This window comes from Pan paniscus, chromosome 10 (genome assembly GCF_029289425.2).
Source record: "Pan paniscus chromosome 10, NHGRI_mPanPan1-v2.0_pri, whole genome shotgun sequence".
Classification (NCBI taxonomy): domain Eukaryota; kingdom Metazoa; phylum Chordata; class Mammalia; order Primates; family Hominidae; genus Pan; species Pan paniscus.
In genome coordinates, this window is record NC_073259.2 from 140,651,929 (window position 1) to 140,679,256 (window position 27,328).

A 27,328-nucleotide genomic window follows, 5' to 3' on the forward strand; every position below is an offset into this window, starting at 1 on the left:
TAGACCCTCCGCAGGACAGCCCCTTGGCCCCTCTGTCTCCTGTCTCCTCCCCACCCTGCCTGGTCAGGGCCAGACACTGAGGGACCCCTGGGAGCAGCAACCTCAGTGCAGGGTCCCTGCTTATGAATTTTTCATGCCTTTGTTTGAGCAGTGGGATCAGGCAGCCCCTGAGCACACCGAAGCCGTAATTAACACTTGCGCTGGGAAGGGGAGGCATGCGTCCTTTGCTGCTTAATAGCCGTGCTGCTGATTTGTGTCTCCCCATGTGTGGGGCTGACAGGCAGCCCCAACCCCAACCCGTAGCCGCCCAGGGTCTGGAAGGGGTGCAGGGAGGCCTGGGTGATGGGGGCCAAGCCCCCTCCAGGCTCTTCGGGTAGCAAGGGTGCACTGCCTGGCTGTGGGGTGGGCTCAGATGCCTCTGAGGGATGAGGGAAGGGGGAGGGGTTGGTGGCAGTGGTGGTGACAGTGACAGTGAAGATGACACTGATGGCAGCTCCCATTTATGAAGCCTGGCCGCCAGCGGCTGCTGTCCCGAGCCTGCCACGCACGTTGCCTCCTCCGACTCAGAAGCCCCATGAAGGTGCCACTGTCTCTGCAGATGAGGAAACTGAGGCTCGGAGAAACGAAGGGACCTTTGCCACGGTGTCCAGTGTCCACGAAGCAGTGGGGCCAGGACCTGCCCACACCGGGCTCCGTGAAGCAGTGGGGCCAGGACCCGCCCCCAGACCAAGTTCCAGGGTGCACGTTAACTCTGGGCTGTGCCCAGCATTCGACACCCCAGGGCTGGGGCCCAGAAGCTGGGGGAGGTGTCGGGAGCCCACAGGGAGCTGTCAGGTGGGGATGCAGTTTCCTGTTCTCAGCAGGAAGCAGCCATCGGTGCTCATGAGAAGTCTCCAGGTGCTCAAATGTTGGCAGCCAATTTTGAAAAAATAAATCAGGCCAGACCAAGCCCATGTGCCCCCCCTACCCAGCTTGTGGCTCTAAAAGCCTTGTCTCAAGGCCGTTGTCCACCCACGGGTGAGGGTCTGGGAAGGCCGCTAATGGAGCCTGGAGGTGCTAGGCATCCCCACCGCACAGCCACATCTGTGAAAACAGTGACACGCAGTGGCCCCTGGAGTGGTCGGGGAAGCCACTCTCACGGAGGACGAAACCGGTGCCTGTGCTTCCGAGCCCCACCGCGGCTCTCACACCCAGCCCGGGGTGGAGGTGGGGCAGATAGAGCTTCCCAGGGCCTGGGGGAGCTGAGCTGCGGGCTTGGGGTGGGGAGCCCTGACTCACGCCCAGCCTCTGACTCGCGCTGCTGAGTGGTCTGGAACCCCTGTCGGGTGCCTCCCTCTGGCTACCCCACACCTTAGGCGTGAGGGCCGGGGCCCTGGGCAGGAGGAAGGAACAGAGCCCAGTGGTTCGGGGGCAGAGGCTGCCCCCACGGCCACTCACCGGAATCACCCGGCTGCTACTCCCCACCCCAGGCACCCGGGTTTAAGTGGTGTAGGGGCCCCGAGCCTCGGTGCGGCTTAAAACCAGACTGACTGAGGGCATGGGTGGAGACAACAAGTACTGAGAAGTGGTCACGAGGGCCATTATTGGATGGTGAGGCCCGACAGACTCAGAGGGGCCTTGTAGGCTGGCAGACCATGGTACAGGGAGCTGCTGCCTGCTGGCTGCCATTGGAGCTCAGGACAAGCAGAGAAGGAGAGACTTGATATCGGGGTCTCCTCGTGGCTGCAAGAAGGCTCACCTTTCCAGCCTTGGCCATCAGGGTCATAGACAAGCGTGAGCACTGCCAGGGCTAAGAGACTCTAAAACTCCAAGACCAGGACTTCACCTACGCCAGGGTAAATGGCATCTTCTCGTTCTTGGCTTCGTGGGCAGACAATGATGGTGATGATGGTGGTGAGGTTGAAGGTGAGGATGATGACCTGATAGTAACGACAGTGATGGTGGTGAAGATAACTGATGGTAGTGCTGTTGAGGAGGATGGTGACGTGGGGACGACGATGCTCATGATCATGGTGGTGGCAATGAGGATGGTGTTGGCGGTGGTGGTGTGAGGATGGTGATGATGGTGATGGTTGTGACAATGGTGATAGTGATTATGGCGGTGATGGCGATGGTGAGGATGATGGTGATGGTGGCGATGGCGAGGATGATGGTGAAAATGGTGGTGAGGATGATGGTGACGGTGATGAGGGTGATGGTGATGAGGATGGTGATGGTAGTGATGATACTGTGATGTGTATAATGTACTGACTATATATCAAGCACTGCCTTAGTGCTTTGCACATATTCACTTATTTAAGCCACACAGTAATTCTATGAGCTGTAAGGGACAACCCTGTAAATTGTTCCTATTGACAGAAGCACAAACTGAGACACAGAGAGCTCAGGGCCTCGCCCAGTGTGGGGCAGTGCGGCACAGAGCGGGCGTCTTCTTTGGAGCCTGAGTCTTGGCCTCCTGACCATGCCCAGCATGTCCCTTCGGGGCCTGGGGTCTGTCCTCTGCTCCCAGGCATTCCTGCCTATCACAAACCCACACCAGGGTGACGTTCCCTGAGCCCCCGAGCCCAGCCCTGGCGCCGTGAAAGGTCGCCTCACTCGGGCAGCTCCCGAGAGGTGGATGTGTCTCTTCTTTTCTCCTCGCCCTGATTAATTGCCTCATTCAATGCCGACTCCACTGCAGTTAAACATTAATTCAGTAGGACTTAATAACACGAATTCATTCACGCCCCTGCCTGCGCCTGGCTGACAGTGCTGTGCCATTTGGTTAATTAGAGGATCCATGCAGCGTCCTCTGGTGTGCTTGCTGGAAAGCACCCCTCAGTGTCTCCTTGCTGTTGGATGCATTAAACCCTCGCCTGTGTGGTCAGCCTGGCTGGGTCCAGCCACAGACCTGAAACCCACGGGGAGATCCGTAACCAGGTCCGGGCTTGTGGGAGCTGCTGGCTCTGGCCCATGGGTCTCGGGGCCAACCCAGGCTCAAGCAGGGATCTGGGTGCGGGGATAAGAGCAGAGGCTGGACTGGGCAGGTGGCCCCCAGGCCACGGGTGAACCCATGTGGCCCCAAGTGTCAGGCTGCTCTCGAGGCCTGATTGGCTAGAACCCTGACAGTCTGGTGGGATTGCAGTTTCCAAGTCAAAGGCTCTGCAGCGCAAATTCAGCAGGGAGAGGCCTCACTGGGGGTCCCCAGAAATCCCACTGTGAGGCTAGAAGGGCACCTGACTCCCCTGCAGGCCTCTGGATGCTGGTGGGGCTGCCTCCTGTCCCGCGTCCAGGGCGCACTCCCTCTCTGCCCTCCCCAGGCTCCCCGTGTGCAGAGGGCACCCTTGGCACAGTCTCGGCTCCTGCTTTGCCCTCTTCCGGTCCCCTCAGCCCTGGCGTGTTCTGGCATGTTCCTCCCCTCCCCTGCGCTCCCCGCAGGAGCTTGTGGCTCTCCCCTGCCCCACATCCTGGTCTTGGCTTCCTTTGCTCCTGGCTGAGCCTGGGCAGTTCCATTTCATACTTTCCTCACCAAACACCAAGGCCCGCCCATATCACAGCAGGGGAGATGGAGGCCTCAGAGGCCCAGGGCCACCAGCAAAGCTGGTCTGCATGTCGGGGTCCTGTGGCCCAGCCCTTGGTGAGCTCCGCACCTGCGGCCTCTGGGGCGGGATGGGCCCGGTTCTGACTTGGAGCCCTCAGTGCTTGTGTGGTGGGCCCGGCTGGGCGGGTGCAGGTGGGACTGAGGCCCTTCTCTACCTCTCACCCTGAAGGCCAGACCAGGGGGGACCCTAGGAGAGGGCTTGGCCACGGCTGAAAGGCCAGACCAGGGGGGACCCTAGGAGAGGGCTTGGCCGCGGCTGAAAGGCCAGACTGGGGGGACCCTAGGAGAGGGCTTGGCCACGGCTGAAAGGCCAGACCAGGGGAGACCAGCACACAGCCGGGACAGACAGCCTGGGGGAGCCTATCAGCCTCAGGAGACCCCCCCACAGGCCCACCCCAGCTGCCCAGCTTCCCCAGGGGTCGCACCTGTAGGAGCCACCTGGAGTGTGACTCGTCATGCGCTGGGAGCAGCACGTTCTCGCTGCAGAGTGTCTGCTAAAGCGCATTTCACACCGTACTGTGAGCTCCGTCGCTGAACACTCCGCAGCCGCGGCTGCACATGGAGGGTGGCTGTGCGTTTGGTTCCCTGCATTAACCCAGTGGGCTCCACATAGGAGGGCGCTGCCCACACGTCCGGCTGGCACTCACCACCCTCCGTGCACTGGGGGGTTTATTCTTCCACCAGGTCATTCATTCGACGTGAATGCCTCGTAATTGCAGTTGCCAGGAGGGGATTTTTCCCCTTTTGACTGTTTCGGGGGACATTGCAGTCAGTGTGTTCTTCGTAGGGCTCTGCTTACTGAAAACGGAGAACGGATTTGTTTTCGGGATTATCACACCCCCACCCTAACCAGCCAAGCTGACAAATGGCGCTGGCACCGAGTGTCTAACCCTGAGCGGCCATGGCCCTCCGTGCGCTGCCAGCCCCTCCTCTGCCCCCGGCTGTCCTGACCCCAGAGGCTCCCGGGCTCTGCCCACCATGAGGAGCTGGGGTGCCTGGATCTCCCAGCCCATGTGGTGCCATCGATCCCCTCAGGGGGTCACTGGGGACAGTGGGGCTGTCCTGGGCCGGAGGCTGCCCTCCTTCCTGGTGTGAGGAAGGCTCTGGCTGGCCCAGGATGGGGGTCTTCATGGCCGCCCTGCTCTGAGGGTCTGGCCAGTGAGGGCTCCTCTCGGGCTGCAGGGCCAGTCTTGTCCCCACCGCTGGCGAGTCGGCCTGGCTGTGCCCCTTTGTCCATCCCACCCGGGGGGGGCTCTTATCCAGGCCCCACTGCCAGCGAGTCGGCCTGGCTGTGCCCCTTTGTCCATCCCACCCGGGGGGGCTGTGATCCAGGTCTGTCTGGTGCAGCACCGGGCCCTGGCCCAGGTTCCTCCTAACCGCCCCGACCACCTGGGCCTGCTGGCACCTCCCTCTCCTGGCAGCAGCCAGGGCCGCCCCACCCGTGCCCCTGCAGCCTGGCTGCTGCCGTGCCCCGGGGGGTGACACTGGTTGGTGGGGCCCCAACTCACTTCTGTCTCTCTGTCCCTGCAGTGTGACAGCGAGAGCGGCCCGGACGACAAGGTAAGCCCAGCGTCCTCCTCCTGGGCTTGGCTGACGGCCCTGCCCTTCCCTGCTGACCTTGGCCCTGCGAGGTGGGCCCTGGAGACCAGGCAGAAGATCGGGCCTTGGGGGGATCCCCCCGCCCGGTGGGTGCCCAGGTGCGGCCTCCCAGGTGTGGGGGTGCTGGCCTCTCCTGGCTGTGGAAGAGCCTGTCCAGGGCTGGGGCCGGTACCGTGTCTGGAGGGACACAGGCCCAGGTGGGCATCAGTGCTGCCCCAGCCAGGAGGGTGCCCTGGGCAGGGCTACTGTGGGGTCGGGCACATCAGCTCCAGCTCCTGGGCAGCAGAGGGCAGCTGGGCCTGTGCCCCAGGACTGGCCCCATCAGTCCTGAGGGAGCAGGGGCAGAGCCCAGCCCCCACCCTAAACCCGGTGGCCCCCAGAACCAGGAGGTAGATGCGCAGCCTATGACCACATCACAGTCACCCTCGGTGCTCAGGAGCAAGCAGGATTCCTGCAGCCTCAGCCAGGAGTGAACCCCCCGGGCAGACCCTGAGCCACGTCCCCTCAGCCTCGGAGCAGCTTCCGGGGGGGCTCTCCTTCTGCCCCGCTTGCCCCAGAGCCCTGCGGGGAGGAACTGTCACCTGCTGTGGCCGGGGAGCATCAGGCCCGGGAGGGCAAGGAGGCCAGGCAGGTGGCGCGAGGTCCCGGCCCGTAACCACTGCACCTCACTGTCTCCCTGTGACTGCCAAGGGCTACCCGGGGGCACCTGGATGGGGGTGAGGGCCCTGCCAGATGTGCCAGGGGAATGGTCACCCCGGCCTCAGGGACGGCCCTGCAGAGGCCCGAGGCGGACTGCATGTGTGCGACGATTCTCGCCCTGAGCCAGGGAGACGCTGCCCTGGGTTTCCAGGCAGGTTTTTATGAATGGAACAGTTCCATGAGGGGTCTGCACAGGGGTTAGGGGACGCCCACCGTGGCCCGTGGCCTGGCAGGAGCTGTCTGGGCTGTGGGGTCTCACAGCTGAGGGCCCGGTGGGGGTCCAGATATTGGAGTCAGTGGCGTGGCCGGGGGAGGAGGGTCTGGGCGGTTCAGTTTTCGATGCACCAAGAAGTCAAGGTAAGTCGCCGTGGAAGCCAGAGGCCGCACCGTCGCCGCGGCCTGGGGTCTGGGGCAGGCGCCGTGTGGGCCACAGTGCCGGGCTCAGCCGTGTCTGGGGCTCCAGCTTCCTGGGCTGCTTCCAGCCACGATGTCCCTGCCCAATACACCTCTCCTCGCCCGTCCGCAGATGGACAGTGTTGGGGACGCGTCCTGGTGGTCACAAAGCCCACAGGAGTGGCCTCACCCGGGACCCCGCGTGGCTCCACGTGGCCTTCAGCCCCTGCCCACAGCTTCCGCGCCTGAACCCTGACAGGCCTAACGTTTCAGAGGAGCAACCTTGTCCTGATCTCAGGAATGAAATGAGGTCACGGGCACCCGGGAAATAGCCACTCACCCCCTCCCCACCTCCTTTCATTTAAAAGCAGTTTTTGGGGAAGACACCCTCCACAACCAAGGGCTGCTCTGAGAGAGGCAGGAAGGAGGGGATTTCGGGAGCCTGGGGCCTACTGGGGGCTCCCTCTCCCCTCCCCGCCTGCCTTACCGAGATGAGGCAAAGCTACCTGCGGCCCCGGAGGCCAGGTCCACGTGGAGTCGGTGATGCTGGCGGGGAAGGCTGACAGCCGCCCCCGTAACTGCACGCCCCCCATGTCCAGCAACCAAGGGTAATGCCAGCCTCCGAGACCCAAACAATGTCTGTGCAGGCTGTGCCTGCAGTGATGCGGCCCCTGCCTGGGCCTGGGCTGGAGGCCGAGGGGTCCATGGGAGAGCACAGGCTGAAAGAGGGTTCTAGAATGGGGTCAGGTGGAGTCTGCACACTGGGGCATTTATTTCTGAGACGCCCAAGCAGCCCCAGGGGAGATGACCAGCTCTGGGCGGTGTCGGGGAGGCTGAGTCCAGTCCAGGGCTCTGCACACGGAGGGTCCCGGCAGGGCGAGTTTGGCATTCCGTGCCGTTGGGGCCGTGTTGGGGCTTCTAGGGCTGTGGTGGCCACAGGTCCTGAGGAGGACAGCAGGGGAGGGAGAGGGGCTGCGGAGGACGGCAGGGGAGCGGAGAGGGGCTGCCAGCCTTTCTCCAGGGCAGAACTTCGGGTCACGCCCGCTCTGGGGAGAGCAGAGAGGCCTGGCGGGGCGGGGACGGAGAAGGCAGCTCCGCCAAACACTTGAGTCCCCGTGATGGTGGCTCCTTCTGGCTGCGGCAAGGTCTGAGCGCCGGCGCACGAAGGGGGGGCACGGTGCTGGCAGAGTGGGTGTGACCTGCCTGTGGCCCCGTTTGCTTCTGTTGGGGGGCAGCTCCCGGAGGCTGCTCGGGCAGAGCAGCAGGGTGGGCCAGGAAAACCACAGGGGCCTCTCCTTGTTGGCCCGTCAGCCTGTCCGTCTGTGTGACCTTGGGGCATGCTCTGAGGGGTGTGTCCCAGGCTGACTCAAGACAGAAGCCAGAGGTGGGGATGACCCTGGTGCGTTCTGGGAGCGGGCAGTGCATCCCGGGGCTGCAGCGGAGCGAGAGGGAGGAGCCCAGAGCCGGCAGCAGGAGTTTCCGTTTCCCTCCGAGTGCATGGGATGCTGCACCGTAGGACACCCCCGTCCAGACGTCTCCGTTTCCCCGTGGCATCCAGCCCCTGATGCTCGGAAATTAGCTTCCTGAGTTTGGGAGAGTTGGGAGGGCAGGAGGCCTCAGGTCCCTCCTGGTCTTCTCTGCCCAGCGCTGGGTTCAGGGGGTCAGGAACTTACGCTGGGCGGAGGGTGTGCGTGGAGCCCATCCAGACGCACACAGAGGCATAGGCAGGTGTGGGAAGTCAGCCAGCGCCCCACTGGCCGTCCCCAGCCCTCCTCCCTACCCGCTGGGAGCAGAGGCACCCAGATCTCTGTCCCTGGGCACTGCTGTGCGAGGCCGGCACCCCTGCCAGGGAGCAGGCGGGAGAAGCAGGAGGGACAGAGCCCTGCAGGCTCCAGATGGCAGAATTCCCGGCTCTGAGACAGGAACATGGGGGCACTTCGCATCAGCAGTGCCCAGAGCCCCTCAGCAGCCCCGGGCTTGTGTGGAACCCGTCTGTGAACTGGATGTGGAAGGAAGGTCCCCGAGTGCCCACATTTACAGGGACCCTCAGAGACCTCACTCAGACCTGGGAGGCCCATTGCTCACATGGCCTGGCCGCTCCCGGTGGGCAGAAGACGGAGAAGCCACAGACAGCGTCCTGCGTGGGGTCTGTGGGCGCTGACCCAGCAGCCATGCAGGGAACAGCCCTGCCCGCAGAAGCGGACGCTGGGGCAGGTGGCAGTGCACCCCGAGGAAGCCTCCTGGACGGAGTGGTGGGGAGGGCGCGGGCGCATGTCTCAGGCCAGTGCACTTCACATCTCATCCCACACCTGCGGGTTTGAGCTTGGTTTGGGGTGCCAGCTCCCACCTGGCCAGCCACCCCTTGGGGACTCACCCTGGGCTCTCCTGCCAATCAAGGTGGAGACTTTGGGACAGCCCTCCACGTGAACAGACTGACCGAGATACCTCTCCACCACCTCCCTCACACTGTGCCCGCCCAGCCGCCCCCTCCCCTGGCCCTTGGCAGGAGGCTCCTTGGCAGCTGACGGGAGGCTCGGGCACTGCCAGACGGCCCCTTCGCAAGTCTGCGGTTTGTGTCTAACCACTTTTTCCTTGGAAAAGTGTGGGGTGAAGAGCGATATGGGACTCCATAGGCAGCCGCCAGGTGGTGGTGGCCTCACTCCTCCTGCTGCCGGGGGCTGCCACGGCCACCTCCAGGGATGGCTGTCTGGCCCGTCTGTGGAAGCCCATCAGGAAGCACCCCCAGTGCCGGGCCTTGGCCAAGAGCACCGGCCTGGAAGGGGCAGGGCTGGGGGACAGTGGCATGAGGTCAGACATGGCGTGGGGCCGACCCCGCAGGCAGCCCACCATCCACAGCCTCCATGTTCTGTCTGCAAAATGGGGCCACAGTGGGGCCTGGGCAGAGGAGAGAACTGCCCACCGCCCCAAGCACGGTCCCCAGAGAGCTGGAGGCCAGCCAGTCCTCCACACCCAGCCCCTCCCCAGCAGACCCTTCTTCCAGTGGGGCGCTGTGCCCGACTGGGTCCTCTCTGAACCTCTGCCTTTTCGTCACTGAAGTTCGTAGGTTCTTGTTCTTGGGAACTGTGAGTTCAGGCACTACCAGCACGACAGCCAGAGGGACGGATGGACGGCTGGACAGGCTGGAGGCCCCTGCCATGGGCACTCACCCCGTGGGACAGACAGAAGGATGGATGGACGGTTGGACAGGCTGGAGGCCCCTGCCTTGGGGCACTCACCCCGCAGGATGGACAGAAGGGCGGATGGATGGCTGGACAGGCTGGAGGCCCCTGCCATGGGCACTCACCCCATGGGACAGACAGAAGGGCGGATGGATGGCTGGACAGGCTGGAGACCCCTGCCATGGGGCACTCACCCCGTGCGACAGACAGAAGGACGGATGGATGGCTGGACGGGCCGGAGGCCCCTGCCGTGGACACTCACCCCGCGGGACAGACAGAAGGACGGATGGACGGCTGGACAGGCTGGAGGCCCCTGCCGTGGGCGCTCACCCCGCAGTTGCTGGGCCTCCGTTGGGTCCTGGGAAATTTCAACAGCAGTCCAGTGTGCGGGCTGCGCCTTTGTTCTGTCCAGCCAGCGGCCCAGGCTGTGCCTTTGTTGTATCTGGCCGCCAGCAGGCCAGGCACCTTCTGAGGAAGGGTTGCTGCGTGTCTGTGGCTCACGGAGGCCTTCCTCTGTGTGTGACTCATACCCCCCACCCACCCCAGCCCACTCCTGGGAGCATCTTCCTGGGGGCTTTGGAGGCCCATCCATTCTTCCCTAGGGACAAAAGTGCAGGGAGCGGCGTCCCAGGTGCCACCGTCTCTGGGGAACGTGGGCCGGGACTCCCTTTGCTGGACACAGACCCTGCCCACACCGGGTGACCATGGGGTGACCTCACAGGGTGTGTGGGGTTCCGAAGCCGCCCCCCTCCTTCCTGAGCCTGCACTTTGACCTGGGACTGCTGAGCCCAGAAGGGCCTTGAGAGGGCTGGCTCAGTGGGACGTGGGGGCCTTGGGTGGTTGGGTCCCCGAGACAGGCCATCTCGCTCCTTGTGTGGCAGGCTGCGGGGCCCTGCTTGCCTGGGTCCCACGTGGTAGAACTCGGCGTTTGGTGGGGGCCTGCTGGGGACAGGAAGGGACAGCACCCCACCCTGAGCTGGCACTCATGCTTCACTGGAGCCAGGCGGAGGGGCCGAGGGCACCGGCACAAGGTCCCTTTGAGGACCGAGATCATGACCACCACGGAGCAAGCGCCCGGGTCCTCAGATCAAAGGCCCAATAGCCAGTGAGGCTTCTGCACTGGTCCCAGCAGAAGCGGGGCCTGGCTGAGGCAGTGGCATCAGAGACTCGGGGCAATGGGGGTGCGAGGGGGGTCTCAGCGTCCCACAGCTGCTGTAACAAGTCATTGTAAACACAGTCACTCAAAACGGCACGAGCTGATGGCAGCAGTGGAGCTGGAGGTCCAGGATGGGTCTCACCAGGCTGAAGTCAAGGTACCGACCTCAGGGGAATTGGTGTCCTGCCTTTCCCAGCCTCAGAGGCCCCACTTGGCTGTACCTGGGCAGCTGCTCCGCTCCACGGGCCTAGCCTCGCTCACAGGGCTCCAAGAACAGAGCCTGGATTGTCCTGAGGGCCCCGTGATGTCCCCGTCACAGCAAAGGAAGATTTAGGATGCACTGGAAGCCCAGAAGTCCAGAGAAGGGGCTCAGAGCCATCGGTCGCCACGGGGCACCTCGGGGGTCCCACGAACACTGCAGCGGGCGTCAGACCCTCAAGCGTCGGTAAGGGCCTCACCGCCTTGGGAGGGGTCAGCAGTTACCGGAGGACCCTGGGCAGTGGCAGGGAGCAGCGACAAGGGCCCCCCATTCAGGCCCTCACCCCCGGCACTTGGAGGAGGTGCCGCCCCTGCCTCGGAAGCCTCGAGGGCAACCTGCACCCTCAGGAGGCCCAGCTGGGGGCGTCACTGCAGGGCACCGGCAGAAACGGGTCTGAAAACAGCAGCCCAAAGTGGATTTGGAACAGAACAGGGTGTCACGGAAAGGATGTTTCATAAGGTGGGTTTGATGAGTATGTTTAAATAAATGTAACTTAATTGATGTTAAATATGCATCTTAATGCTTTTCTAAAATGTGCAATTGGGCCAGTTGCGGTGACTCACGCCTGTAATCCCAGCACTTTGGGAGGCTGAGGCGGGCAGATCACTTGAGGTCAGGAGTTCAAGACCAGCCTGGCCAACATGGCAAAACCCCGTCTCTACTAAAAATATAAAAATTAGCTGGGCGTGGTGGCAGGCGCCTTTAATCCCAGCACTTTAGGAGGCCAAGCGGGTGGATCACCTGAGGTCAGGAGTTCAAGACCGCCTGGCCAACATGGCAAAACCCCGTCTCTACAAAAAATACAAAATTAGCTGGCTGTGGTGGTGTGCGCCTATAATCCCAGCTACTCAAGAGGCTGAGGAGGGATGGTCACCTGAACCCCGGAGGTGGAGGCTGCAGTGAGCTGAGATCGCGCCATTGCACTCCAGCCTGGGCGACAAAGTGAGACTCTGTCTCCAAAAAATAAAAAAAATGTGCGGTTGGAACTATATCTCGAAATCGGAAACCAGACATTCTGAAGACAAGCTTGTGTGGCCTTTGGCGCCATCCTGCCCCCTGCTGGGGGCGACCTCCACCACAGACGACCTTCTGAGCCCTGGTTTCCTTGCCTGTAAAATGGAGTAGTGCCTGCCCAGGACGGCTGTGGGGATGGCTGAATTCAATGCATTTGGGGGAGGTACGTGCTTCCTGTGATTTAATATTTCACGAACGTTAAACCTGTGCTGGGCACAGCTCTCCCTCGGGTGGGAGTGTAGCTGTGGTGTATCTCTGGAGGGGGGTCACGGCTTTCTCTGGCAGGCAGCATGGGGCCCTGGTGTCCCGTGGCCTCCACAGGAGCCGCCCCACCCGAGCATAAGCGTAGCCTCCACGGTAGCCGCCCCACCCAAGCGTGAGCATGGGGGCCACACCCACAAGTCCGGCATCATGGTGTTGGATTCATGCTCCCTCCAGAGGCCCCAGAGGAGGATCCTTCCTGCCTCTTCCCACTCCTGCTGACTCCGGCGTCCCTGGCTGATGGTTGCATTGCTCCTGTCTCTGCCCCTGTCCGTCCTCACGTGGCCCCTCCTCTGTGTGTGTCTTTGTGTCTCTTCTCCTCAAAATGACGCCAGTCCTCGGATTTAGGTCCACCTGAATAACCTGGGAGGGCCCCATCTGAGGGTCAGGATGGGTGTGGGCTTGGGGCCTGCAGGCGGCCCCACCTTTCTCCCCGCAGGCACTCGTGCCTGTGTACCAGCCTTCAGGGCCGGTTGTGGCCTCGGGGTTCCAGGAGGCGCTGCCATCCAGGGCCTCGGGCACAGCATCCCTGGGCTCTTCCCCCAGCCCCTGGGGTCCTCTCTCCTCAGAGGCTTTCCCTGGGTTTCTGTGTTTCCACGAAGTTCTGGTGCCTTCTGCACTTTCCCTGGGAGCTGAAATTCGCTAGGATTTGCATTTCCAGGCCGGCAGCCTCCAAGGATGCTGAGCAGCATCTGAGCATCCCTATAGGTGGTTCTGGCTTTTGCTTTTCTCCTGACATTCTGGGTGGAGATGGTGAACACACGGTTCTCCGGGCCCCCCCTGATGCCGCCCTCGGGCCTGGGGGGTCTGGCCTACCCCTCACCTATGCACCACAGCCTTGCTCAGAGAGTGCACACCTCTGCCACAGACAGAACCTCAGAGTCGTTCCATGGCAAAGCCACACTGCCAGCGTGGCCGTGGCCTACACAGGCCGGGCAACAGCAGGCGCAGGCCCTACCCCCCACGCCACGACTCAAGGCCCAAGCCTGCTGGGTGTGTCTGAGTGTTCGTCCTGTGGGACGCTTCTCTCCAGGCCTTCGTGCTGCACCCCAACCCCCGTCCTGTGGGACGCTCCTCTCCAGGCCTTCGTGCTGCACCCCATCCCCCGTCCTGTGGGACGCTCCTCTCCAGGCCTTCGTGCTGCACCCCAACCCCCGTCCTGTGGGACGCTCCTCTCCAGGCCTTCGTGCTGCACCCCATCCCCTGTCCTGTGGGACGCTCCTCTCCAGGCCTTCGTGCTGCACCCCAACCCCCGTCCTGTGGGACGCTCCTCTCCAGGCCTTCGTGCTGCACCCCAACCCCTGTCCTGTGGGACGCTCCTCTCCAGGCCTTCGTGCTGCACCCCAACCCCAGTCCTGTGGGACGCTCCTCTCCAGGCCTTCGTGCTGCCCCCAACCCCTGTCCTGTGGGACGCTCCTTTCCAGGCCTTCGTGCTGCACCCCCCTCCACCCACCCCCCTCCTGTGGGATGCTCCTCTCCAGGCCTTCGTGCTGCACCCCCCTCCACCCACCCCTGTCCTGTGGGACGCTCCACTCCAGGCCTTCCTGCTGCCCCCACCACCCACCCCCGTCCTGTGGGACGCTCCTCTCCAGGCCTTCATGCTGCCCCCAACCCCTGTCCTGTGGGAGGTTCCTCTCCAGGCGTGAGAGGACACGGCCCAATTCAAGGACACGTGCCCCGCGGAGTGGCAGCCTTGAGGAAGCAGTCTTGTGGTCTCCTGGCCCCAGCACTCGGCTAACCATGGCCGAATGGAGGTTGGGTGCCCCCCAGGGCGGTTTCCAGGGTGATCCGGTGTCCTGGGGTGGCTGGGGCAGCATGGCTGAGAGGACCCTGTGTGCCCTGCACTCCCTGGTTAATGGTTGGGGCCTCCAGCACCTTCCCATGCCTTCCCATGGTGACACCCCCTGGCCCCCCGCTGCGTAACGATGGCAGACGCAGTTACAGTGTTGGTTTCTGAACCGTAAGCTCTGGATAAATGTGCCTCTGAACACCACCGTCGAGTCCCTAACTGGATTATGTATATTTGGCCTGGAAGCCTGATACTTAATATCAGCCTGCTCTCCGGTGAATGCCTTTCTTCCCCCGGATAATCTATTCCCACTCCGCTTCCTTCTAGACTTCTAACCTCATTACATCTTTCATATCAGAGCTACTCTCCTTTCTAAACAAAACACAGACCTGCCCCTGGTTCTCAGAGTCTAGTTTCACTCCCAAACTGGGGCGCAGGGCTGTGGGGCGGGGCTCGGGGCTGGGTTTTCGGCCCCGTTGACCCAGGCCAGGATCTCCACCTGTTCCAGGATGGTCAGTGCTGAAGGCGGCCTCAGGACTGAGGTTAGAAAGTGGGGTTGGAAGCCTCATTTGTGGCAGGAAGATGGCTTCTCCTGTGATTCGAGTGGTGAGGTTCCAAGAGAGGAGCCGGCCACATTGAGACTGGCCGTAGCCCAATTGGAGCTGGCCAGTTGCTGCCCCTCAATTCCTTCTTCCTGCTCCCCCAACTCCCCAGCCCCCTGGGGTCTCCAGTCAGCAGGAAGAGTGGGAACAGCTTGGCGGGACCGAGGCCTGCTGGGCAGCCGCCTCCCGTGCCCTGTACCCAGAGAAGGAGCTGATGGCAGCACAGCTTCTCAGGGGGCTGAGGATGCACTGGATCCATCTGTGCAGGGTCCCCAGAGCAGGGCCTGGAAGAGGGGACTGGGGATGGCATCCTCCCAGGGCCAGGCACGCAGGAAGGGGCTGAGCTAGGGTTCTGCCTGATGAGTCTGTCTTCTCTCCTCCCCTCCCCCCGCCCATTCCCTCTCTGGGCTTCGCCATCTGGACCCCCGATGGACAGAAATGACCTCGGCACAGGGCCTCTTCACGGCCTTTGTCCTCACGGCCCCTCCTGGCTGGCTTTGCCCAGGCCAGCACCCTGGGCCTGACCTTAACCCTGACTTATCCCTGAGGGCTCCACGCATCTCAAATGGAGCGGCCCCATCCCCATCTCAGGAGTGGCCCACCACCTTCCCAGGGGAGTGTCCCTGCTGAGCCATGAGCCCTGCAGCCAGCCTGCCGGCTCAGCCCAGCCCAGCTCTGCCACAGAGCAGCCACGCCAGCAGCACGTCTGTTTTCTCGTCGGTGAGACGAGTGGTGGCTTGTCCAAGTCCTCAGAGTACAGGCTTCAGGGCCCTGTGGCTTGCGGCATGCAGTGCGCCCGGAAGTGCCTATGTGGACACAGTGTGTGCATGGACGCAAGCGCGTGCCGTTTTCATGGCAGGAAACAGCGGGGCTTTGGGGGCGACTTGTTGCTAAAGGGAGTACGTGTATTTGGTAAATAGTTCAAATAGAAACTGAGGGCTGGAACTCCCTGGCTGAGGCCGACCTTGGTGATTCCTTCTATACTGTTGGAGGCATCCTGCGAACACGTTGGCGCCTTTGGGAGCAGAAAGTGCTGGTCCAGCTTGCAGAGGGCTCCATCGAACCCGTGTGGGAGCTGCTCCCGCGGTTTGAATGGCTGCGGGCTCCGCCATGGATAGGCCCTGCCCGGGCCAGGCCTTCCAAGCCCAGAAATAGAAACGTGGCCACAGCTCCCACCTCAGTCCCGAAACTGGAGCCCAAGCCCTCTGTCCTTGGCCGCACCAGAGCCGGCCTCCCTGTGTGCCGCCAGCCACGCAGCAGCTTGGAGAGGACCCGTCCTTAAACACTTCCCGACTGCCGGGTCCAGAGCTGCGCCCTCCCTCCCTTACTCATCGCGTTTGAGTTCGCAGTTGGTGTCCTGGTTTTCCACCTGAGTGGGCGCTGGGATGGAAGGGTCCCGCCCAGGCGTCTGGTGCGGTCAGGCGCACATAAGCAGCCTTTGCAGGAAGCCGTGGCTGGGCCTCGATCCGAGTTCTAGCGCCCCCCCACGTAAGGGAGAGCCAGGTGCTTCCTGTCCCTCCCGGCCACCTCAAGTGTAAAATCACGGGGGGTTCAGGGCGGTGGTCTTGGGGGGTGCGCTGCACAGCCGTTTGCAGCTACAGCAGCTGCTCGGAGCTGTCTCCGACTTTGCACCCCCGTTTCACAGAGGGAGAAACCGAGGCCCAGGGAGGGCGGGGCTTGCAGCGGATGGGTGGGGGAAGGGCTCCTCCTTTCAGGTCCCAACGCTCCACAGTGGCAATGAGGTCGCTCTTTTTTCCTTTTTTTGAGACCTGGTCTCGCTCTGTCACCTACGCTGAAGTGCAGTGGTGCAATCTCGGCTCACTGCAGCCTCCACCTCCCGGGCTCAATTGATCCTCCCACCTCAGCCTCCCCAGTAGCTGGGGCCACAGGCGCGTGCCGCCACCTCCGGCTAATTTTTTTATTTTGTAGAGACGGGGGGGGGGGGGGGTCTTCCTGTGTTGGCCAGGCTGGTCTCGAACTCCTGGGCTCAAGTGATCCGCCCACCTCGGCCTCCCAAAGTGCTGTTTCAGGCGCCGGCCACCGCGCCCGGCTGTCGCCCTTTCTGACTCAGTTTCCCCTTCTGGGAGTGGGGTGGCAGGTGTCCGTAACTTCTTGTTGTGAGGACCAGAGGAGCAGCGCCCACACAGCGCTCAGTGAGGCCGGCGCTGCGCGCCTTTCCCCGGGTGGCCGCGATCGGAGGCAGCGCGTTCGGACCCCGGGCCGGCGGCGGGCGCGGGTGGATCGGCGCCTCGGGGCTGGATTAGTCGGGTCTGCCCGCGCCCCGCCCCCGCCCCGCCCGCGCTCCCGCCTCCCGCGCGCCCAGCTCCGCGCCCGCCGCCTCGGGGCCCGCGCCGCGCCCGACGTCCGCCCGGGAGCCCAGAGCGCACCGAGCGCCGCCCAGAGCGCGCAGAGCCGGCGCGGCGGACATGCGCGTCCCCGGCCCGAGCTCCGGCTGAGCAGGGCACGCGAGGAGAGGGGTCGCCTGGACGGGCCAGGGCCACCCGGGGCCCGCGCTCCACGCCCGCGTCCATGCAGCCCGGCTCCGGCCCCGGGACTAGTGGCGACTGCCTGGGGCGCTGGCGAGGTGAGTGTGCGCTGCGGGCTCCAGAGAGGGAATTGGGACTTTGGGGGGACAGGGGAGGGGGAGCGACCGCCCCCCCAGAAGAGCGGGACGCCCGAGATCTCCGGGCCTTCTGCCCACCCCGCCTCTCCCGGAGCCGAGCGCAGAGACCGCGTCCTCCCGGGGGCGCACGTGGCGGCGGGCGGGCGGGGGTGCGGCGCGGCCGAGGGTCCCAGGCCCGGGTCAGGGCACCCGGGGTCCGGGGGTGGAGGCGGGGCCGAGCGTTGTGGGGGGCGCGCGCCTGTGTCTGCGCCCAGGTGCGGAATCGGCCACCCGGGTTCCCGGCGCCGCGCTCACCTGCCCCGAGTTGGAGTTCTTTGTCTGGGGCGGGGCGCGGCTGGCCCAGGCTGCGCCGCGTGTCTGGCCGAGGCTGCTCCGCGGGTCGGGTCCTCGCAGACAAAGCGCGCCCTGACCTCCGCCCGCCGCTTGGATTGTGCACCTCGCGGGGGCTGAGGCTCGCCCGGGCGCCCCCGCTGCCTCTTCGCAGGGACCCTGAGCCTGCGGACCCGGAGTCCTCCCACCTGTACCCTGGGCTTGAGTGACCCTCCACTCCACGCGGGCTAGGAGGCAGAGGTGGTTGCTCGTGCCTGGGTCACGTCCCTGCAGATCATGGCTGAGAAGTTAAGCGGGTCTGGTGGTCCCTGGGGCTGCCACCCCATTTGGGTCAGCTGGCCAGTGCCAGAAGCCCTGTCCTAGAAGGGAAAGAGCTGAGGGACCGCGTGGAGGAACGAGCCTCAGAAGGTGCAGCTGCTGTGTGGTCTAGGAAGGGGTTGGAGCCTGGGCCAGGCCCCCAGAGGGCCGGCCCCTGTTCTGCTCTCAGCCCTGCCGGATGGGCGTGGCTGCACCTGGCCAGGTGTCCAGGTTCTCACTGTGAGGTGGAGGCCACCTGCCTCCGGGGCCTCTGCTAGGGCCGAGGACCCCTGGAGCACCCATTCTCAGCCTCCCTGAGCAAACTTGTCTGCTAAGTGTAGGGCCCACTGTGGCGTGACCAGAATGGGTGCTGGATGGCCCCAGCCGCGCGGCCCGTGCGGAAGACCCTCCCCTCCCTTGCAGCCCTCTTGGCTTCGCTGGTGTCTGGGGCGCCCTCTTGTGGCCCTGGGGAGCTTGTGCTGGAGCCTGGGACGTGGAGCGGAACCCACTAGAGTGTTTGGGTCCCAGTGAGGGGGAGGGCAGCAGAGTCCCAGACAGGGCTCCAACCTGTGGTTACCCTAGAGACGAGGGCCGGCTTTGGGGGCTGTGCTTTGGGGTCTGCCTTTTGGGTTGGCCGTCAAACTGCGGGCTAAGCTGGCTTCTCCTCCCTCTGCCTACCTGGGAGGCCTCAGCACCCGCCTCCTTCCTGGTCCCTGGAGAGTCCTGGCGGCGTGGTGGGGCCTGCTGCCCCAACCACAGAGGGGGCAGTTAACAGGTGGGCCACCTGGCGAAGAGGCCACTCAAACTCGGGACACCAGCCAAGAAGAGGGCCCGCGTGGGTGCCAGAGACAGTGCAGCCCCTCAGATGAGGGTCCAGAAGGCCTCCCAGGAGGATGGTGCAGGCCCAGGAGAGACCCCAGGGGTCTGTGGCAGGCCTGGGTGTTCACTGCCTGGTTCATGGCTGGCGTGGAGCAGCACTGGATCCCCATCCTTGCTGTGTGAGGGGCCCAGATTTGGGGGCCTGGCCCAAGGGAGCACTTGGTGCTGGCACTGCTGGGGGATGGGCACGGCCGAGGAGGTGCCGAGGCCTTTCTGGGGAGCCGCAGTGCCCCCTGGAGGCCCAAAAGCTGGTCTGGACTCCTCCCTGCCCACCTGCACAGGCCTCTTCACTATTCCTCCTGTTTCTCTCGGAGTCCTTCCTGTTTCCGATGCTGGGATGGTCACTGCGTAGCCTGGGTCACCAGCAGTGGCCGGACGGGGCAGGGAGGTCGAGGCGGACCCCATGGAGCCACACTTCTGGGGGATGATGTTGAGGCGAGCAGAGGGGAGAAAGCCACATGCCCCAACCTCCAGGCCCCCTGGCTTCCCAGGGGTGAGAGGTTCCTGTCCTTTCTTTGTAACAAGCCAGGAGTCTAGGGGTGGTGGCCGCAAGGTTGGGGGAGGGAGAGGGTCATCGGGGCCCTGGACTAGGGCTGGGAGGGTCCCTTTCTGGGGTGCCGGGGTCTCCTAGCTTCCATCCGACCCGGCCCCTGCGTGGTTGAGCTGGGTCTGAGCAGAAACAACCTCCTCTCAGGATGTCCTACGTCACTGCCTGGGGGTTGGTGGCTGGGGGCGCTGGACATAGAGTTGGTGTTTCACCCCGCAGAAGCCTGGGCTGCAGGACCCCCACCCCTGCCGGCCCTCAGCAGGTGGACAGACCCCTCCCCGACCCCGGGAACCGCACAGGGTGAGCAGACCAAGTAGCGTCAGTGCCAGGAGCTCAGCATCCCCTCCCACCAGCTGCACCGCAGCCCTTTAACACGCGAACGTGCGGGGCCCAACCGCTGCTCCTTTCCGAGGGGCCCACCTTCCTCCCGTGCAGGGGCCCTTCCGGCGCGTGTGGGTGTGGCAGGCCCGCCTCGGCTCTTGCCATCTTACAGGCATGGACCCGCTGCTCTTCTCTGTGGTTCAGGCCCTTGCGACGTGACTAGGAAGGGTTTCCCATTCCAGCAAGAAGGTGGAATCCACACCTGGTCTTCTCTGATACGTTGATGGTTTTTCACTTCTATGTTTGCGATCTGTCTGGAATTATTTTCAGATACGGGGTGAAACAGGAGCTTGCTCTGAAGGACCTACGCCACGCCTGGCCCCCACAGCCTGCACCCCACGCCTGGCCCCCACAGCCTGCACCATGTCTGGGGCTTCTCATTCGGTTCTGTGGATCTTTGTCCGTCGCGGCATCTGTGGGAACTCTGGGGCTTCTCATTGAGCTCTTGGATCTCCTTCCGTCTGTCCGTTTGCCTGTCCGTCCGTCCCAGCATCGTGTCACGTCTTTTTGTTGGTTTCCAATGCTGTCATTTACTGGCGGTAAAATTCACCTATCTATTTTTGCGGTAAATGCAGCTATTTTAAGCGTGCGGTTTGCTTTTTGACACATACCTACGACTGTACACCCAGCCCCGTCGCCCCTGAACCCCCGAACTCCTGTGCACCCCCTGCACCCCTCCGGCTGACACATACCTATGACTGTACACTCACCCCCGTCACCCCTGAACCCCCGAGCTCCTGTGCACCCCCTGCACCCCTCCAGCTGACATACCTACGTCTGTACACCCACCCCCATCGCCCCGAACCCCCGAGCTCCTGTGCACCCCCTGCACCCCTCCAGCTGACATACCTACGTCTGTACACCCACCCCCGTCGCCCCAAACCCCCGAGCTCCTGTGCACCCCCTGCACCCCTCGGCTGCTGTGGCTGGGGCCGTGCTCACGGTCACACGGCTGCGTGCTCTTTGTGGTCTGGCTTTGGCTCCTGTGATGTTTCTGAGGCTCACGGAGCGCATGCCGACAGCAATTCCATATGTGGCTGAGGCAGACACGCTCACCGTTGATCCCTCTGCCAGTTGCTGGACACAGGTGTCCCTCTGGGCAGCTGGGCCTGGCTTCACCCCAGCCCCACACCAGGCCCCGGTGGACCCTGAGCCGCCTCCCCTCTGCCCTGAACAGCAACCCAGCTCCCTTGGCTGGGCCACGTGGGATTCAGGGGAAGCAGCTCCCATAGTAAGGACCTAGTAATGCATGTGTTCCAGATCCCTGCTTGGGATTTTGATTGGGGTGATAGGAAACGTGTGCTGTGGCATGGGGACAGCAGGTCTCTTCCCAGCACCAGTGCCCCTCTGGGCTGGCTACGCCTGGTGAGCCTCCTGGCTCTGGGAGAGCCCCCGCCTTACTCCCTGGTGAGCCTCCTGGCTCTGGGAGGGCCCCCGCCTTACTCCCTGGTGAGCCTCCTGGCTCTGGGAGGGCCCCCGCCTTACTCCCTGGTGAGCCTCCTGGCTCTGGGAGGGCCCCCGCCTTACCTTACTCCCTGGTGAGCCTCCTGGCTCTGGGAGGGCCCCCGCCTTACTCCCTGGTGAGCCTCCTGGCTCTGGGAGGGCCCCCGCCTTACTCCCTGGTGAGCCTCCTGGCTCTGGGAGGGCCCCCGCCTTACTCCCTGGTGAGCCTCCTGGCTCTGGGAGGGCCCCCGCCTTACTCCCTGGTGAGCCTCCTGGCTCTGGGAGGGCCCCCGCCTTACCTTACTCCCTGGTGAGCCTCCTGGCTCTGGGAGGGCCCCCGCCTTACTCCCTGGTGAGCCTCCTGGCTCTGGGAGGGCCCCCGCCTTACTCCCTGGTGAGCCTCCTGGCTCTGGGAGGGCCCCTGCCCTCGCCCTCCAAGGTTTTTTTTTTTTCGAGACGGAGTCTCTCTCTGTCGCCCAGGCTGGAGTGCAGTGGCGCGATCTCAGCTCACTGCAAGCTCCGCCTCCCGGGTTCACGCCATTCTCCTGCCTCAGCCTCCTGAGTAGCTGGGACTACAGGCGCCCACCACCACGCCCGGCTAATTTTTTGTATTTTTAGTAGAGACGGGGTTTCACCGTGTTAGCCAGGATAGTCTCGATCTCCTGACCTCGTGATCCGCCTGCGTCGGCCTCCCAAAGTGCTGGGATTACAGGCGTGAGCCACCACGGCCGGCTGCCCTCCCAGGTTTTAGCAGGTTAGAGAGCTGTGGGTCTCGTGCACTTTTCACCAGCCAACTTCCTAAATCCCTTTTTATTGTTTTAACCCTAAGAGTCACAGATCATGTTACAGATCAGGGGGACAGACAAGCACAGAACCCCCATCTCCCAGCACCCAGCCTCCGAGTCAGATGCTCCCCACGCCCTGGTCTCTCACAGCTGTGCTCACTAGGCAAGCCTGGCTGGCCCCTCCCTGGTAGCAGTGAAGCTGTTGATTATATTTGTCATTGTTGCATTTCAGTTACATAAGTATTACCAGAATGCAGTCTCCTTTGTAAAAACGTAAAAGTATGAGTTTAAGCCGAGTCTCTTGTGCCCCCCACCCCCGCCATTCCCAGAGGGGACTGCTCTCTCCTGGTGGACACATGAGCTCCAGACCCATTCTACAATTTCACCAACATAGACGCCGACACGCGGGCACCTACGTAAACACACACGTGATGCTCATGTAAACAAACATCCATGCACACACTGCCACCCAGGTACACACACCCGAGAATGTGTGTGCCCCTGTACATGAACCCAAGTGTGCTCACATACACGTACCCGAGTGTGCCCACGTACACGTACCCGAGTGTGCCCACGTACATGTACCCGACTGTCCTCACGTATACGTACCCGAGTGTGCCCATGTACACGTACCTGACTGTCCTCATGTATACGTACCCAAGTGTGCCCACGTACACGTACCTGACTGTCCTCACATATACGTACCCGAGTGTGCCCACATACACGTACCCAGCTGTCCTCACGTACACGTACCCGAGTGTGTCCACGTACACGTACCCGAGTGTGCCCACGTACATGTACCCGACTGTGCCCACGTACACGTACCCGAGAGTGTGCCCATGTACACGTACCTGACTGTCCTCACGTATACGTACCCAAGTGTGCCCACATACACGTACCCAACTGTCCTCACGTACACGTACCCGAGTGTGTGCCCACATACACGTACCCGGGAGTGTGCCCATGTACACGTACCCGACTGTCCTCACGTATACGTACCCGAGTGTGCCCACGTACACGTACCCTATTGTCCTCACGTATACGTACCCGAGTGTGCCCACATACACGTACCCGACTGTCCTCACGTATACGTACCCGACTGTCCACATACACCTACCCGAGTGTGCCCATGTACACGTACCTGAGTGTGCCCATGTACACGTACCCGAGTGTGTGCCCACGTACACATACCCAACTGTCCTCACGTACACGTACCCGAGTGTGCCCACATACACGTACCCAACTGTCCTCACGTACACGTACCCGAGTGTGCCCACGTACACGCACCCGATTGTCCTCACGTATACGTACCTGACTGTCCACGTACACCTACCCGAGTGTGCCCACGTACACCTACCCGAGTGTGCCCACGTACACGTACCCGAGTGTGTGCCCACGTACACCTACCCGAGTGTGCCCATGTACATGTACCCGAGTGTGTATACGTGCCCGAGTGTGTGTACGTGCCCGAGTGTGTGTACGTGCCCAAGCACAGGCACATTGTCCAGATCCACATAACACTCCTTCTTTGCAGTTGCTTCCTCCACACACAGAGTGTCCCCGATCTCTCCAGGGTACACACTGCAGTGTGGGTGAACGTCAAAAGCCGTGCAGTGAGAGAAGCCAATCACAGCAGGTCCGTGCCACCTGACAGTGTTCACATGGAAGTTCGGAAAGGACGGCTCTGTAGAGACAGACAGATTTGTGGTTTCCCAGGGTTGGGGGTGACGGTTAGGAGTCAGGGTTTCTTTTTGGGGTGATGACAATGTTCTGTAATGGATCGTGGTGACAGTTGCATCACTGTGAACATACTAAACGCTAGTGAATTGTAAGCGTTAGACGGTGAGTTGGATGGTATGTGAATTACATCTCAAGTCTTAGTCCGTGCGGGCTGCTCTGGCCCAGTACCCCAGCGGGTGCCTTGTCCGCAGCAGACATTCACAGCTCACAGTGCTGGAGGCCGCAAGCAGGTCAAGGCATAGCAGAGTCCCTGTGAGGGCTTCCTGGTCCATAGAGGGTGCCGCTCCGCTGCGTCCTCACATGGTGGAAGGGGCTAGGTGGCTCTGGGGCCCTTTATAAGGCACTGATGCCGCTCATGAGGCTCCACACTCAAGACCTCATGACCTCATCACCTTCCACCTCCTGATCCCGTCACCTGGGGGCAAGGATTTAAACGTGTGAATTCTTGGTAGACAGAAACGTTCAATCCACAACTCAATGAAGCTGTTTAATCAAAACAAAAAAAAAAAAAAAGAAGAAACTAGGAGGGAAATATCTATTTAAGGTCATTCTTACGAAGCTCATTCCTGGAAACTGCCGTGAAGTCCCCCAGAGCATGGGGCCCTCTGTCCACCCCTCTTCATCGGCAGCCACAGGCCGACGCTCTTGCCCTGACAGGCCCACATTCTCGCCACCTGCTTGTGGCGGGTGGTTGAGCGAGTTTCTCTGGAAGAGATGGAGGAGTGGGGCTGAGCAATTTCTGCGATTGACCCTCTGAGAGCTCCCCCGCGTGGCCTGGGACACTCAGCTGCCTCTCAGCAACACTGGGCACCAGGCCTAGAGCTCGGCCGGCCTGGGAGCATAGCGCGGCATTCTGTGGCTTCCGGGAGCTTGGCCGGCCTGGGAGCGTAGCGTGGCATTCTGTGGCTTCCGGGAGCTTGGCTGGCCTGGGAGCGTAGCGCGGTGTCCTGTGGGTGCTGGGAGCTTGGCCCGGCCGTAGGCACATAGCGCGGTGTCCTGTGGGCGCCGGGCACCAGGCCTGGAGCTTGGCCAGTCCCCAGCACATAATGCAGTGTCCTGTGGGTGCTGGGAGCTCGGCCGACCCCAGGCACATAGCGCGGTGTCCTGTGGGCGCCGGGCACCAGGCCTGGAGCTCAGCCGGCCCGGGAGCATAGCGAGGTGTCCTGCAGCCTTGCAGACCCACATGTCCAGCCTGGTCGGTATCGTGGTTCTCTCACTTTCGCCAGGGCGCCTGTGCTGGGCAGTGGTTGGGAGCAGGAGGTGTGTCCCGGGGGCTCTCCATCATCCGCCTCTGGCCTGATGGGTGGGGGCCCAGCAGGGCCCACAGCTACTGGTGCTGGTTCTCCTGGGAGGGGTGCAGATTTGCCAAATGCCAGCGCTCCCCCAGTCCACACCAGCAGCAGCCTTGGTTCCCGATCCCCCCACAAACCCCGTCTTCACTCAGACCCCCTCTAGGAAGCCTGCTGCTCTGAGCAGAGAGGGGCCCGTGTGCCCCCAGCGTGAGCACGTGTATACACATGCCCGGAGATCAGGACTAAGCGTGTTCGCCTCATACACGTGGGCATCCACAAGGGCACATCCCGCCTGGCCCTGCTGGAAAACCACCCAGACTTGTGTGTGGGCATTGGGCGCAGGGTCCACGAGGATGAGGACCACCCTGACTGCCCCGACCCCCCTTCTCTCTCTCCAGGCATCCGTGGGCTCTGAGAAGCTCTTTGCGCCGGGAACCGATAAAGGTAAGTGGGTCCCCTCGGCCCAGCTCCTGGGCCTCTGAAGAGACACAATGCGCCCTGCGTCTTGGCGGCAGGACATCCCCCTGAAGTCAGGGGAGAGATGGTCTTGGCACCTGGGGTGCAGAGCTGGGTGGGACCAGGGTGCTGGGATTGCTGGGAAGCCCCCAGGAGCAGGGGAGAATAGACGAAGCCACTGAGCCCTAGGCAGGGCCTGGGCTCCGCTCGTAGCAGCGGCTCCCAGAGTGGAACCGTTAGGAATGCGTGCTCTCAGGCCCTCCCCGGGCTCGTGGGGTCAGACGCTCGGGACTGAAGGGCCACCTGCCACAAGCACCACAATCACCTGTGGCTGCTGAGTTAAAGAGAAACGGGACTGAGACTCACTTCCCTGGCTCTGCTGCCTGCGCGCCTCTGTGGTGCGGTAGAGGGGCCTGGATTGCCGTTCCAGGCCAGGCCTTCGAAACCTGTGGCTGTGAGCTATGGGACAGCGTGTCTACAGGCCAGCAACCCTCTCCAGAGGCGGTAGCCCCGGCGTCTTAGGGGCCTTCGTAACCTGTGGCTGTGAGCTGTGGGGCGGGGTGTCCACGGGCCAGCAACCCTCTCCAGAGGGGATAGCCCCAGAGTCTTCTTAGGGCCTCCCTGGCGCTAGGATCCTGGGATTCCCACACCAGGGCCTAGGCGGACAGCATCTCCGGCAGGGCCACGGGGTCTCGGCTCCTGCCTCCCTGGGTTTCCAGCTGGAACCACCCTTTTGCTGGGATGGCTTCATCCGGAAGTGATTGGACAGGACAGGCCCTGCCAACGCCGGCAAGGATGGGCCCTACTGCCCTTCAGCAGGCATGGCCTTCACCTGCCTTCAAGTTGGAAGCCTGTTCACATCAGAGCATCACAGCAAAGCAGGCGCAGATGGGGTGGTGTCGGAAGGGGCGTGCATGGGACGGGCCCCAGTAGGAGAGGCAGCTGGCTTCGCAGACAGTGTTACGCAGGGCTGCTGAATACTCAGCTCACTGCCGCGGCTGCTGCCGCATCTGGACGGACAATGTCCCAGTGAGGGCTGGAGGTGCTAGAAGGGCACAGGAGGCCCCGCACGTGGGGTCTAGTCCAGGTCTGTGCGGCCCAAGCCTGTTTCCATCCTGATCACGGTTCTTACTATATGCAAGGCTGGCTTGGAGATGTGGGAGAGAGGAGGAGAGGTCCCGTGGGGCTGACCCGGGGAGCTGGGAAAGCCGGTGGAGATAGTGCCCGTGGGCTCCCTCTCTCCTGTGTCCTCCGCGCAGCCTCTCTGTGGTCGCTGGGTGGTGGCTGCTGTGGAAGGCCTGGCCCCAGGTGAAGAGTGAAGATGGGGCTGCTTCCTGCTGCCTGTTTTCACCTGGGAGGAGCTCCTTGAGGCCCCAGCAGATCAGGCCCCATGGTCACAAGGGGCAGGGACGGCCGCAGCTGTCCCCGTGGGCCATGGCTCACCGTCCCAAGGCCTCAGGAAGGAAGCAGGGTCTGCCGGGGACGTGAACAGGAGGCATGCGGCACGTGGAACGTGGGTTTGTTTCTCCTGCGAAACTGGCCCCCTGACCGTGGCAGCTCCTGACCCCAGGCAACAGGAGCTCCACCACATGGACACTGCCCTCTCCTGACTCCTGGGGACTTGATCTGAGACCTGCCCGAAGGGGCCTGAAAAGGAGGGTTTGGGGTGTGCGGGGGTGGGGGGGGCAGGCCCCAGGGGCTCAGAGGGGCCCACAGGACCTGCGGGGGACGTGCCTAGGTGGACAGAAGGGTGGCCAGGGAGCAGGGCTGAGGGTGGCGGGTGACGGGCAGTCACAGTAGGGGGCAACCTCCCACCCAGTCCCTGCCCAGGTTTCCAGGAAGTGGTCAAGCCTTCCACCAGGGGGTTCCAGAAAGAAAAGGTGGGCACAGCTGTGGGCGCTGATGTTGGGGTGGGGCAGACCCATGCCCTGGGCTGAGGGCACATCCAGGGGCCGTGAACATGAGGCCTAGGTACACAGGCCCTAGCTCCCGTGTTCAAATCCAGCTCCCCTCTTGGGCCAAAT

The 27,328-nt window shown here is 62.9% G+C and overlaps 1 protein-coding gene across 16 annotated transcripts in view; it reads left to right on the forward strand.

Annotated features, from left to right (window-relative positions):
• The window catches only part of FBRSL1 (fibrosin like 1), a 98,644-nt gene that overhangs the window by 55,722 nt on the left and 15,594 nt on the right, over positions 1 to 27,328 (forward strand). For all 16 annotated transcript variants that reach the window (XM_034934903.4, XM_034934904.4, XM_034934908.4 and 13 more), the window contains exons 5-6: positions 5,111 to 5,140; positions 25,247 to 25,292. In XM_034934903.4, coding sequence (XP_034790794.2) covers positions 5,111 to 5,140; positions 25,247 to 25,292 — 76 coding nt within the window. The remainder of the gene's footprint in view (positions 1 to 5,110; positions 5,141 to 25,246; positions 25,293 to 27,328) is intronic.